The sequence below is a fragment of the Mus musculus genome, chromosome 9, assembly GCF_000001635.26.
Source record: "Mus musculus strain C57BL/6J chromosome 9, GRCm38.p6 C57BL/6J".
Classification (NCBI taxonomy): Eukaryota; Metazoa; Chordata; class Mammalia; order Rodentia; family Muridae; genus Mus; species Mus musculus.
Window position 1 is genome coordinate 41,144,780 of NC_000075.6, and position 13,789 is coordinate 41,158,568.

Sequence of the window (13,789 nt, forward strand, 5' to 3'; positions counted from 1 at the left end):
AAAGCTCCCTAGTTCACCACGTAGAACTTTGGTGGCATTCGTACTTTGGTCTGTCATGGGGTCCCTATCTGGAGTGAGTAGATGTGTCTCCCCAGGAAAAGATTTGTCACACAATAAAACCAGATCCTCAGAAAGCAACAGAGCCAGAACTTGAACCATTCTATTCAAAAGCCCATTTTCAGCCCCAGAAGAAAATACCTTGTTCCAACTTTCATGGATGGATGGGTAATGTTAGGAAAAGTGTCCGCTTAGGATGCCCAAGACCAAGTTCTCAGCACAAAGGAGATGTGTTAATCCCAGAGGGACAGCAGACAGGGAATAAGGGACAAAGAGAGGAGATAAAAGAGAAGAGAGAAGAGGAAGGAAACAAGAGAGAGGGAGGAGGGGTGTTTGTCCCAGAGGACAAAGGACTGTTTCTGGATAGAGAGGAGATGGGAAAATGTCCCATAGAAAAATGGTGGTTTATAATTGCACAAAGGGCAACCCCCTGTCAAGATGACCTGTTTAATTTGAATTGGGCATGTTAGTTAGGTGAGCCAAAGGGGCCTTTTGATTGGTGGAATTCAATACTTTGATGGCTGAACCTTGGTAGTCAGCCTCAAGAAGCAGAAGTGGCCAAACAAGGGAACAGACCTTGGTAGCTATAGGAATGTAATCTAATGGTGTTTATGGAGGCAGAGGGGATGGGTAAGGTGGTGGGGGAGGGCAAGGGCTGGCAGAACCACGTTCACCTTGCTCCAGCAAGCCAGAGTCCCTTCAAGTGACACAGATCTCCACTGGAGGTGGTAATTCCTCACCCTATCCCACCCTCCTCCTCAGGGGTTGTCATTCCCAGAAGGCCTAAAAGCAAATGACAATTGTCTTCTGTAGGGTGAGAAGCAAGCAAATAGCCAGCAACAGCAGAGAAACAAAGCAAACGACGGGGGGGGGGGGGGATGGGGGGGATGGGTGCAGTATCTGTAACCCCAGCACCAAGGAGGCACTGTGGGCTAGCCTTGGCTACAGAGTGAGATCTTGTCTCAAAGCAGAACATTAAATGGAAGGGAGGCTGGGGGAGGAAAAAGAAGAGAAACTGCATGTAAAGGCTAATACTGTGATAGCTGAACCTCGGGAGTCAGCCACAGGAGGAAGAAGGGTCCAAATAAGGGACAGACCTTGCGGGGTGGCTTTAGGGGTGTAATCTAATGGTTTTGTTTGCTTCTATCACAGACAACCTGTGAGACTCTGAAAGCCTCACTTCATCCGCTTCTCTTACTTGTCTTCAGTTTTATCCGAGGGCCCGGGACAGTGAAATTGTGCTACTGTTCCAGCCATGCACGTCTGAGCTTCTCCTTCTAGAATATCTCAGTCTGTCCAGTTCAAGCAGCCCTTATCCAAAATGCTTGGGATAGGAGGACCACACGCCTCATCCCCTTTCGGGGATAACTGCATGTACATCAAATAAACTTTCTTTGGGGGAAGGGACCCAAGTCTAAGCACACAAAACTCACTTATGCCCCACACCTCACAGGCATAACCTGCAGGCTGTGTCACGTATTTTTGGGTGCCCCTGTTTCCTGAGGCCAGATATGAGACCTGCCGCTTGCAACATCGTGTTTGTGTTTAAGTTTGTACATTTTAGAGCATTTCAGAGATTGGGTTCTTGGGTCAGAGATGCTCCACTTGTAATATAAAACCCTTTGAAACACTCCCTCACTTCCTCCCCCCCCCCCACACACACAGAAGAAAATTCATTGATGCTGTTAGATTTGCATTTCAAACTCAAGTTTCCCTCTCTGGTCCTCTGGTCCTATCTTCCTCCTGTGCAATGTAGCCCAGGCTGGCCTTGAAGTCACTATGTATGTGAGGAAGATCTTACACTTCTAATCCTTCTGCCTCCATCTCCTGCGATGGTGAATTACAAGTATTTATCAATACTCCTCATTGACAGGGTGCATGGGGATTAAGCCTGGGACTTCGTGCATGCTAGCCAAACACTATGTCAACTGACCTCCATCCCAGCCCACGGATGTGTCTTCTATCCCTTGGACTGCATGTACCACGTGGCCATAAGTTTCTGTCTTTCACACCAGAGTACCAATGTCTCAGGTAGAGAGAGAGATCAGATCTAATTATATCTGTACCCCCAGCTCCTAATAGAACAAGATTTCACAGCTTCCGGCAAATATGCACTGAAGTGTCTACACTTTTTGGCTTTGTTTTTCTGAAAATTCACCACCCACAGCAAACTTCTCATTAACAAGCCATCAGAGGAGCTCGGGAAGTTGATTCTGAGTCCCTAGAAGGTGATGTAGGGATGCCCCTTTGCTTGGTTGGTTTAGGAAACGTTTAGGTCACGTTTAGGAAAGCTTGAGGGAGATAGGAAGTGGATGGGAATAAGAGCAGTCAAGCAGGCCCCAGCTGCTCTGTCAGAGATGGACAAATGTAACCAGGCAAAAAGGAGAAAGGACGCACAGGTGGACTCTTCCAGGAGAGCAGAGTAAGAAGTGAGTCTGCAGGCGACGCCGGTTTGGAGACTCCAGTTGACCCTGCAGGGCTCTGCATATGTCTCTGTGGCTGACTGCACTGTGTGCAACAGCTATGGAAGCACTCTTCCTTCCTGCTCTTGAAGTGCTTCCTTCCTGGGACAAAAGAGTAAACATTTAGAGAGTGAATGCTCTCTGTAAGTGTTTCTGAACGGGGCAGAGTCTCCACAGAAGGAGGATTCTAAACAACTCAGCTCCTCCCTCCAGCCACAGGGCTATAACACCCGAAAGCAGACAGCTGCCCTATCCTTCTTCTGTGCCCTCCACCTCGCTCAGGCATTCTGCAGACCACTGTGAACCCTGGCTGGCTTTTCTTTCAGCTTCTCGCCCCTGCATAGAAACAGCCCTAATCCTGAGAGTTCCGCTGCCAAGGCTGCTTTTGTACACATGAATGTTTATGCCTCCGCAGGCGCCAGGGAGTGTACCGGAAGCATTATATAAACACCTGGCAACTCCAGTGAAGGGGAGATGTCCCTTTAACTGAAAAGGCGTCCCTGAATCATTTGGTGAGCTTAGGTGCCAGGCTGCAGGCAGGACCTCCTCTTCTATTTAATCGGCGCTTTGGTTGTATTTTGCAGGAAAGCAAGCACATTTCATACCAATTGGGAAATTACTCTAATGTGCACTCATTAAATGACTCCCCATGGCTGTAATTGGCTCATATCTTTCTTTTTTTCCATTTATTTACTCTCTAGAATATCAACAGTCCTAAAGAGCTTGATGTGCTTGCGTGGGTGTGTGTGTGTGTGTGTGTGTGTGTGTGTGTGTGTGTGTGTGTGTATGCATGAGTGTGCACATGTGCGTTCATGTGTGCACATGGAAGCCAGAGGACAACCTCAGGTGTCATTCTGCAGCAGCCATATACCTTGCACTTTGTCAGGGGTCTCTCTGGGAACTGGAATTTGACACTGGGCTAGGCTCACCAGCAAGCTCCATGAACCCACCCAGTAATGTGACCTTAAGTGTGTATCACCATAGCTGGCTTTTTATGTGGGTACTCACGGTGGAACTCAGGCTCTCAAGGTTGCAGGGCAGGTACTTTACCAACTGAGCCATTTCCCTATGCCCCCGAAGAACGTTCTTTGACAAGAAAGTGTTGTTGGAAAGAAAACAAAGGTGAAGGCACACAATCCAGGTGCCCTGGAATAGAAAAGAAGCCACACAAATGTCCTGGTGACGTTCAACACACTTGTTCAAGTCACCCGGGTGCCACTCAGGTGATTGCAAAGGATCTAAGGAATGGCTGAATTCAAAGTCCTTTACAGTAGGAATCAGTGAGACCCAGGAAGCCAACGACACAAGTGTAAAAAGCCAAGAAAGTCAGTTTCATTTTGGGTCAGAATGCCAAAGATCCCTGCTTGCACTGTTACCGCTGGCCTGCTCCTTAAGTGACAATACCCAACACTGGACATTCACTCTAGCCTAAGAAGACATTCACCTGCCACTGGAGGGCTCCTGGCAACAGCCTACAGTCTACAGCCGACCAGATGCAGCAGAGGCTGCCCGCAGCGCTTGCTGGGAAGACTGCCATTTGGCATTCCCTCCACTCCCGGAGCTTAGTGGGATACCATGGCACAGGAGGTGGTCATCTGGGACACCGTCCACTCATAAAGAGTAGGAGGCAAAGAGGATAATTCAAGTCACAAACGAAAGGGGTGTTAGAAAATGGAACACTGGGCATACTGAGGCAGGGGGATGAAGAGTTCAGTGCCAGCTGGATCTCAAAATAAATAAATAATAAATGGCGGGGTGAGGGGAGGATTAAACTCGTGTACCCTTGGGAGAGGATTCTACCCAATCTCACATACCCCCCATCCTCCAAGAAAAAATACAACAAGTAGCAGAGAGATTCTCCCTGAAGTCTTTAGGCAAATTCCCAGTGGTCCCCGAGAGACTCCTCCTTGAAGAAGACAAGGGCTCTTAGTCCCCATGGGTACTGCTACCACCCTTCTGGCACTGACTCTGTGTCCTGCTTGGGGCTGTGCCCGTCACTCACAGTGCAGAAAGGCACAGGAGATGTGTTTCTTTCTCTCTCTCTCTCTCTCTCTCTCTCTCTCTCTCCAGACCTCAAGTCTGATTCCATTTGAGAGTAATCAGTAGACAGACATATGGTACCCCATCGGATCCCTGAGCCTGGCCATCAATCACAGCCGGCAGCTTGGGCGGTGCTGGCTCCACTATGCTTCTGCTGTACTTGGCCTGGCACTGCTCAGACCCTCTGGAGGGAGCCAGGCACGAGGGAACAGAATGCAGTACTGAGAAACACCATTGGCCTCTGCCCATCTACTACTGTGTATCCCAGCTCAGAGAAAGGCAGGGAGACATAAAGGCATAGAGTACCCAGGCATCCAGACAGCACCAGCACCATGAAGACCGATATAGCCACTCAAGTGGCAGTAGAAACTGTCTCTTACAGAGGGGTGAGGTACTCCTCCATTGCTTGCATGGACTGGCACATCTCACAGGCACACGTGTTCCAATGTTACTGTGAGAATTTCATAAGCAGAGCTTGGCTTGGTGGCACACACCTAGAATTCCAGCTACTCAAAAGGCTGAGGCAGAAGACTGCTCAAGATGAAGAATTTTAGGTGTCAGTAGGGGTCAGATAGTAGAAGAGACAGGACAAAGGCTTGGTGTGTTCAGAAACTCACCCCAAGCTTATCTGGCCGGTAAGGGGCAGACCTAGACCTAGGAAGGATTTCAAACTGCTCGTCAAGGCAAGAGGAAGGAAGCAGGTTAAAGATGGGCTCTCTCCAGTCCCCAGATGCAAGCACAGAGGAAAAAGGCCCTTGTGTGCAATGCCTGCTGGGGACAGACAGATAAGACAGCTGACAGATGCCCACAGAAGGGAAGCCCTATACACAGGCAGTGTCTCCTGGGGTGGCAGAAGCTTCTGCAGAGCCCCTGTCCTTAGCCAGAGTAGCTGTGGTGAGAGCCAGAGCAAAACCTTTAGCTCCAAAAATGGCTGGGCAGAGGCAGCTGGAGTTGATGGTAGTCGGCTGGTAAAGCAAGCACACAAGAGTAAGGTTGGGTGTTCGTCTGTTTCCACAGCCCTTAGACTTCTGGGCTTGTTTCCTCATCAAACGTTCAATTTCTAAGACTTAAAAGTGGTGATGTTTGAGAATCTGCTGTGTCATTGCCAATGCGGTCTAAAAGCCTAATATATAATTAGAAATTAGGGCGTAACGGGGAATTTTCATAGAAGCTGTATTCAGGGGTTTATAATTAGGCCAGCAGCCCATTCACGGGCCTCAAGGTCAATCAAAAGAAATGAACTACTGATTCACAACACAGGATTTTGAACAGAAAATATCATGATCAAGCCAAGTGTGGCAGCACACATCCACAATCACCGTGCTTACAAGGTGGAGGCAACAAGGCCCCAAGTTCAAAACAAGCCTCAGATACTACATTTGAGGCCAGCCTAGATAATATGGAGCCCTATCCCAGAAAACCTTAAAAAGTCTCCCTCTCTGCCCTTCTCGCCTCCCTCTCCCCTCTCTCTCTCTCTCTCTCTCTCTCTCTCTCTCTCTCTCTCTCTCACACACACACACACACACACATACACAGTCACTCCAAACTCAAGAAAACACAATTAAGAACCATATGATACCACTTACATGTAAGTCTAGAAAAATACCAGCTAAATTAATAACCAAATCGGAAGTTGCACAAGGCTCAGGGTCTGAACTCAAGAGGGACTTTCTACAAAAGGATGCAAGAAAACTTTCACAGTGCCAGAGGGAAACTTCCTGGAGTGGGTCTCTCCTTGCACTCAGTCAGGCTTGAAGACAAGAACCGTGACCCTACCGATATTTCTTACTGACCCGACACAAGAAAACGTTGAGGTCTTGGATATGCCGTGTCTTTCTGCATTTGCCTGTCCATGTGCATCAGTTGGTAGTTTATGGCTCCTCAACAGACTTGAAAAAGACCGTCTGCCCCCGTCCTTTTAAGTTGCAATCTCTCTGCACACAGAAAGTTCACTGGACTTGAAGTTTTAGGCTGAGGTCCATACAGCAATAAGGACCCCCAAAAGCTAACTGTGTGGTCATCAGCAAATAGCCCTCAGAGGACTACTATGAAGCTGCTGATGTTTCATGCACACTGGAGTGTTTTTTAAACTGCACAGTAACTCGCAAGTGTAGAGAATGTGCACAGGCGCATAGTTACAGTAGGTAGAGACTTATTGCCCTGTCCACCTGTTAAGAACGCTGAGGCAAGTAGACTACAACTATCGTTTTCTATCCAAGATGAGCAGGGAAGGAGCCACAGGCCCCAGGTCAGAGTTGGCTACATTTCAGAGATGCCTGCTTGGCCAAATGCTTTCAGAGGATCCAGTGTCTGCCAACAGGTAAAAGAGAAGGATCCAGAGAAACTAGATATTTTAATGCATGGCGCTGCAGGTTGGCCCTCAACAGCTCAGGGGGCTACTTTGGGCTGCCTTTGTCTTTGAGCAGTGAGGTGTAGCTAACTTGGCTTGTGGCCTGAAGCCAAGTCCCAGGCGCTTACTCCAGCTTTCTGCCACTGTCCAGCTCTTTAGACACAGCTCTAATATTCTTAACTGAGAAAAACAAGCCCACCCCACCCAGCCATTCCTACCTGTAGATATACCAACAACGCCCACCTCATCTCTCCTCTGGCAACACAATATTATCAAAATAATAGTGAATGTCCCGGCTCTGTTTTTCCAGTTCCTTGCCCCTGTTAGCAGGGCAGGTGCTGCTGTGTATGGGAGCCGACCTGCCACCATGTTGAGGAAAAGAGACACAATGGGAAAGTCGATGACTCAAGATTCATGCTGATGCTGGACTAGAACTTGGGATACTGCTCTCCTGCCAGGGCCCCTTGCAAGACTTTCTTGTTTTGTTATTTGTTTCTCTCATAGAGCTGGGGATTGAACCCAGAATTTGTGGAGGCTAAGCCAATGAGCCACACAGTGTTCTCTCTCTCTCTCTCTCTCTCTCTCTCTCTCTCTCTCTCTCTCTCTCTCTCTCATTAGCAAATACATACAAGCCATTATTTTTTTTATAATCAAAGACAGTTCTAGCCACAGGCAACCTTAAAAAAATTAAAAATAAGGGGCTTGGGGAGATGTGGGGAGATTGCTCTATGGTTAAGAGCACTGACTGCTCTTCCAGAGGACCTGGGTTCAACTCGCAGCATCCACACAGCAGTTCACATCTGTCCATAACTCCAGTTTCAGGGATCTAGCACTTTCGCTCTGGCACCTTCACACAGAAATACATGTGAACAAAACACCAATGCACGTAAAAATAAATAAACAAAAATAAGTAGTATATCAACTTTGTTCCCAGCACTCAGGAAGGGGTGCAGTCGGACTGAGCATTCAAAGCCAGCCTTAGTTACACAGTGAGTTTGAGGCTAGCCTGGGCTACGTATCTCAAAACTAAAATAAACGAATGAGGGAAAAAAAGGTGAAAGGCCTGGACAGGGGCTGTATGAGCAACGAGTGCTTGGATTCTGTCCCCCAGCGACTTGCTCGAAGGGACACAGCTGGCCCCTAGAGACAGACTGAGAGCATCTACCCTCTAAAACCAGAGTGGGCAACATGCAGACAGTGCTCCCTTGACTGAAGTTGGATGTGTTCAGTTATAGGCCGCTTCCAGTTTCCCTAGGACCACTCGAGTGTCCGAGGCCTCATGGGCCTCAGGCCTTTGCCCACTGATCACTCTTCCTTTTCCTTCAGACTAACCTCACCAGCCTGGAGGAAGCTGGGTTTCTATTTTTAGAACATTTGGGCCAGCACACAACTAATGAGCATGAAAAGAAAAGGGAAGGGGTGAGCCATAGAGCCCTTGAAAGTTTCCTTCCAGAGGCCTCAGCTCAGCCCCGCCTCATTGGCTCCCCAACAGAACCACCGAGTGCAGCACAAACAGGTCCTTCCACAGCAGTTTAGGTTAGACAGAAGCTTATGTGAGGTGACACAGCCTCGGAGAGGAGTGACAAGCCACAGAGAACATACCCCGAGGTCACCCTGGTGGCCCAGCCAGGCAGTCTGCTGCTTTCAGCTCTGTCAAGCACTTAACAAGCCGGGGCTTATTAAGAGCATTCCCCTGACAAGGCTCCAGCAAGGCCCTGGGGTTAAGTCAACTCCAGGACCAAGCATGGTACAGCATAGTTCAGAATGGAACCTGGGCCTGCTGGCCTGGCCTCTCTGTAGCCATCCAGAGTCCAGTCACTGTTATACCCTGAGGAGTCTGGCCGGTAGCCCCGGCTTCAGCTCCTTCTCCTCAGAAGGCTAGAAGGGTCTCTTTTCATCTGCTACATCAAGACTTTTCTGGGACCTCAGGGTATGTCCTCTGTGGTTTGTCACTCCTCTCCGAGGCTTTGTCACCTCACATAACCTTCTATTCATTCTGCTCATTCCTCTCTAGGCAGGACTGGATGCTCCAGTGAGTATTTCTGGTCAGGTAAGTCTGGCAGTCCTCCTCCTCCTCCTCCTCCCTCTCCTCCTCCTCCTCCTCCTCCTCAGCTCTCCACACAAAGTTAAAAGTCTGCCCTCAGAAATCTGCAATAGCTGTCTCTTAACGACCTGAGTCGACCCACTAAGGTGAAAGGCAGACACTTGTGTCTTTAGGGTGGGATAGGGACCCCATTCAAGCCTCCTTTGGAGCCTTGTGTGGAGACACATGTGTATTATCCTACCAATGTGGAGAGAGAAGAAGAAGCAGGAAGACCAGGAAATAAAGGCCAGCTTCAGCTTTATAGTGAATTCAAAGCCAGCCTGGAATATAGGAGACCCCATGAGCATGAAAACAAAACAAAACAAACAAACAAACAAAAAAGCAAAACAAAACCTGCTCAGGACACTGAATTTGGTCAGGTGACACCAAGAACACCACTTCCTGTTAGGAGAAATTTAGCTAAGAGCAATAAACCCCACCTCCCACCTCCCTTCCTTAGAGCTTCTCTGTTTCCTCTTGGATAAAGGAAGGGAGGCAATAACAGAAACAGTAAAATACTTTGTGGTAGGCTAACTAATGACTCTCCAAAAGATATCTATGGTCCCCCGCCCCTTCCAGGTTTGTGTGTATGTGTGTTGGTTTTGGTTTGGGGGATGTTGTTTTGTTTTGTTGTTTGAGACCGGTTTTTCTCTGTTTAGCTCTCTCTGGCTGTCTTGGAACTCACTCTAGATCAGGCTGTCTGCCACTGCTTCCCATGTGCTGGGATTAAATGGGTGAGCCACCACTGCCAGGTGCCTATGTCTCAAAGAAAAGACTTTACAAGAATGACCTTATGAACCCTATAGGTGGAACAACATTATGAACTAACCAGTACCCCGGAGCTCTTGACTCTAGCTGCATATATATCAAAAGATGGCCTAGTCGGCCATCACTGGAAAGAGAGGCCCATTGGACTTGCAAACTTTATATGCCCCAGTACAGGGGAACACCAGGGCCAAAAAGGGGGAGTGGGTGGGCAGGGGAGTGGGGGTGGGTGGATATGGGGGACTTTTGGTATAGCATTGGAAATGTAAATGAGTTAAATACCTAATAAAAAATGGAAAAAAAAAGAAATTTAAATAAAAAAATAACTAATTAAAAAAAAAAAAAGAATGACCTTATGACGTTCAGGAGTGACTTTGACATGGGTAATTATTCCGGATTACCCACGAGACCACAGGGCAATCTTATGCATTCGTGGAATACTACTAAGCCATGAAAACTAACAGAGTCCTGCCATTTGCTGATGACAGGGATGGACCTGGAGTTGATTGTATCAAGAGCTTACCATCAAGCTTGCTGTTCTGTGTTTGCTCCTTGAGACCCATGTGATACAAGGAGAGAACTAGACTTTCATAAGCTGTCCTGCCTGCCTGCCTTTCTTTCTCTCTCTCTCTCTCTCTCTCTCTCTCTCTCTCTCTCACACACACACACACACACACACACACACACACACACACACAGAGAGTTTTCTATATGTATCATAAAAGACACCCAGAGGGTTTAGTGCAAAGAGAATACAATTAGGGATACAGACCGGGTGGAATGAAATGGGGTAGCCACAATCAAACAATTCCCATGAGCCACCAGACGCTCTCCCCCTGGAGCCTTCAGAGTGAGAACAACCTCACCAACACAGTTTCACCCCAGGGAGAGCAACTTGGAACATCTGTCCTCTAGAATATGGAGAGAATGCATTTCTGCTGATTAAAGCCATCCAGCCTATAGCCATTTGTTTGTTCCAGCAGCTGATAGAAACAGATACAGTGTTCCGACTTAGTGCCTGTCTACATCCACACAGAACCTCATGGCTCTTCCTTTGAGGTCTGACAGTGCAGACAGCAGGCCTGGGTTTGAGTCTCTGCTTTCCTCCGAACTAGTGTGACCCTAAGTATGTTGTATAACCTCTTTAAACCCCAGCTTCCTAGGTCATAAAACAGGCATGGAATATGTCTTCACTAAGCTGGGTAATGTAAATAAAGTGTTTCCAAGCCTCAGTAGTATGTCGACAGTAATCTTGCTCTTGTGCGGTCTCAGGGATTAAAGAAGAATTAATCAAGCCATCATTTTAGTCTGTCATGACCGGAGCAAGGCCTCTGAGGACCACAGAAGGAAACAGACTGTTCCCTTAAAGCCCCGCTGAATATCAAATATGAACACATAAAGAGCCCACTGAACCACTTCTTCGTTTATTTAATCAATTTGGGTCCTTGATTCTGATCTCACCTCAGGAATGGCAGCTGCCTGGAACTAAGCAACTTCTACAGTACATTTGGACTCCGCTCTGGTTCTCAGGAGGCTCTAGATCGCCACCCATCCTCAGGGCCTTCCATGGAGGACCCCCACTTGGCACCCCATGCAAAACCCTTCATATCTTCTCCAGGTGTTGTAGTGTTTTGGAAGTCAGCAGAAAGCAGAGGTCTCGGTCCACTTTGTAGCCTTTCACGGAGCGGGCCAAACAGCACTGCAGCCTGTCTGAGCAGGTTGGCTAGGACGATGCATTCCTGAATAGGAGTCTTCTCTCCTTAGACCTCCCCCACGTTAGTAAGGAAACAAGGCTCCCAGTTAGGACACCTGGAGTTACCTCGTGAATGAAAGCCGAGGCAAGAACGAACTTACTGACTCGACCCTATCTGATTAAGTTCGCCCAACTCTTCAATTCTGGTGACGTAACTGAAAGAGAGAGCAGCACCTGCCACCATCCCGAACTTTGTGTCTCCACCGAGGAAATAAGCAAGCCAGGAATTAACCAGAGAAGGCGACGGCTTTCTATCAGGAGAGGTTCCAGCCCCTTGCCCTGGTGTGCACCGGCTCCAGAGAACTGTTGCAGGCTGTCGCTGGCAACCCTGCTCTTCCCAGAAGGCTACAGCTACAGCCACCTGTGCTCTCTTGCCCTTCACCTGCCCACCCTCGGAAAGGAAGGAGGAGGCAGGAGGGCAGCCCCCCCCCCAACCCCGCCCCATACTTTTGAGCACCCACAGCTTTCTGCGCTGCCGTCACCACTGACGAGAACCCTGGTCCCCTGGAGGAATCACTTCTTCCCATTCCATCCTCTCTTATCAATGAACACGCAGCGACACCCACGCTCCCGCTCCTCCCACTCCGGAGGGAGCCGGGAGCTCAAGAGCGACATCCGGAGCTGGAAGCCTCTGCAGCGGGGGCGCCGGCCACCCTGCCCCGCTGCCCCTCGCCTTTCGCCAGCCACCAGTAGACCGACCCCTAACCTCCGCTCCCAAACAGCTCACCACTCTGGATGGATAAGGGATCCAAGTCCTCCAAGGGACCCGCCTCTCCCGGGCTTAATATAAGAGACCTCTGGGGGAGCGCGCGCGAACCGCCCAGAGCTACCAGCGAAACCCGGGATTCGAACCTGATACCCCGGCCGTCCAGCATCCCCAAGCAATCCCCTAGCCCGACACTCCCGCCGCCAGCGCGCCCATCGTGTTCCCCTAAGCAGGTTTCAGGCAGCGCCAGGATGGCGAGCCGGAGCGAAGTCGAGGGTCGCGGGGCCCAGGCGGGTGACTTACGCGCGGGCGCGGGGAAAGCCCATGGACAGGAGCACGTCCAGCGCCGACCCATGCTTGACTGTGCCCGGGCGCTGCAGGCGGTCCCTGCGCGGGGTGACTTTGCTGTACAGCTCCTCGCGCGCGGCCATGCCGAGGGCTGGGGTCGCGGTGCCGAGTGCCCGCTCAGTGGCCGCCCATCGCCCGCGCGCCGGGGACTGGGGGTCCGGGGAGGACGGTGGGGGCGGTGCTCCCAGATCTCCGGGCGGAGACTGACGCTTCCTGGAGAGGCCACTGGAGCTCGGCGCGGGCCGGTGGCTGCTGCGGGTCCGACCTCAGCCCGCGGGGTCCCGGAGTCCCAGCGTTGCGCCGCTGCAGCCTTCTCTGTCCTCCGCCCCACCAGCTTCTCCTCCCCGAGCTGTCCGGGAATTTGCAATGAGTAATTTTTGAATGGATCAAAAAGGAAAAGCAGCCTTGTGGGCAGGCCCTGCCTTGCCTGCGCCGGGCCCCGCCCCTCTCTTAAAGCGCCCGCGCCGGCCCAAGCTGGGCTGGCTGGATTACAGCCAGCCATAGTAGGAATTGCTTCTAGACAGAAGGTCTCCAGAAGTAGGCCAGTGTGCTTGGATTCGCAGAGCCGTAGCTCTGCCCTTGGCTTGCATATCGATCCATCTGGGCCTCCGGGCTTCAGAATAGCCCATTTCACGTTTCATTTGATCATTGGCGAGGTCAGTAATGGAAACCCTCTGCACGGATGGAGGAGAGGTCCAGAAGGCTAAGCCATAAGACCCGGGAAAAGGTGTCACTTCAAATTGATCTCGCTAAAGTTACAAAGTTGTTACATCACTGTAGGCCGAGTACCTCACAGCCCTCAGTGACTGACTGGACAGCGACTTCTGGAAAAGGGCCTCTGATTCTTGGAAATGGAAGGACCTGAGAGGGCAAAGGCCAGGAAGGAAGGGAGAAGAGAAAGGGGAAGAAAAAAGGGAGGGGAAGCAGAGAAATGAAAGGCTAGGAGCTAGAAGGAGAAGGAACAGAGAAAGGACACTAATTATAGCACTTCCGAATGGAAAGAGCTGACTTTCATGAGTGAGTGCGCACCCTGTCTATAAAAGGGTTCTGAGTCGGGAGTCGGGATCCCTGCTGCATAGGAGCCACAAGTGAGCTCCCACCCCCACCCCAGTAGGACCAGCAACCTCCACCTCAAAGAACAGAAGTCATTACTGCTGTTGCCTGTTAAAGCTTGATCACCTGGAGACAAAGGCATTGTTCTCAATCAAGAACCAATCCCATTTGG

At 49.9% G+C, this 13,789-nt stretch overlaps 1 protein-coding gene across 4 annotated transcripts in view; it reads right to left on the bottom strand.

Moving 5' to 3' along the window:
- Ubash3b (ubiquitin associated and SH3 domain containing, B) overlaps nucleotides 1-13,789 on the bottom strand; it is a 150,933-nt gene that overhangs the window by 134,020 nt on the left and 3,124 nt on the right. Inside the window, exon 1 of one of the 4 annotated variants that reach the window (XM_006510632.2) lies at nucleotides 12,520-13,278. The exons of 1 other annotated variant lie outside the window; for it this stretch is intronic. In XM_006510632.2, coding sequence (XP_006510695.1) covers nucleotides 12,520-13,066 — 547 coding nt within the window. In that variant the 5' untranslated portion in view covers nucleotides 13,067-13,278. Of the gene's footprint in view, nucleotides 1-12,519; nucleotides 13,284-13,789 lie in introns of those variants that run through there. 2 more of the 4 variants (XM_006510636.4, NM_176860.6) reach the window with 2 other exon arrangements.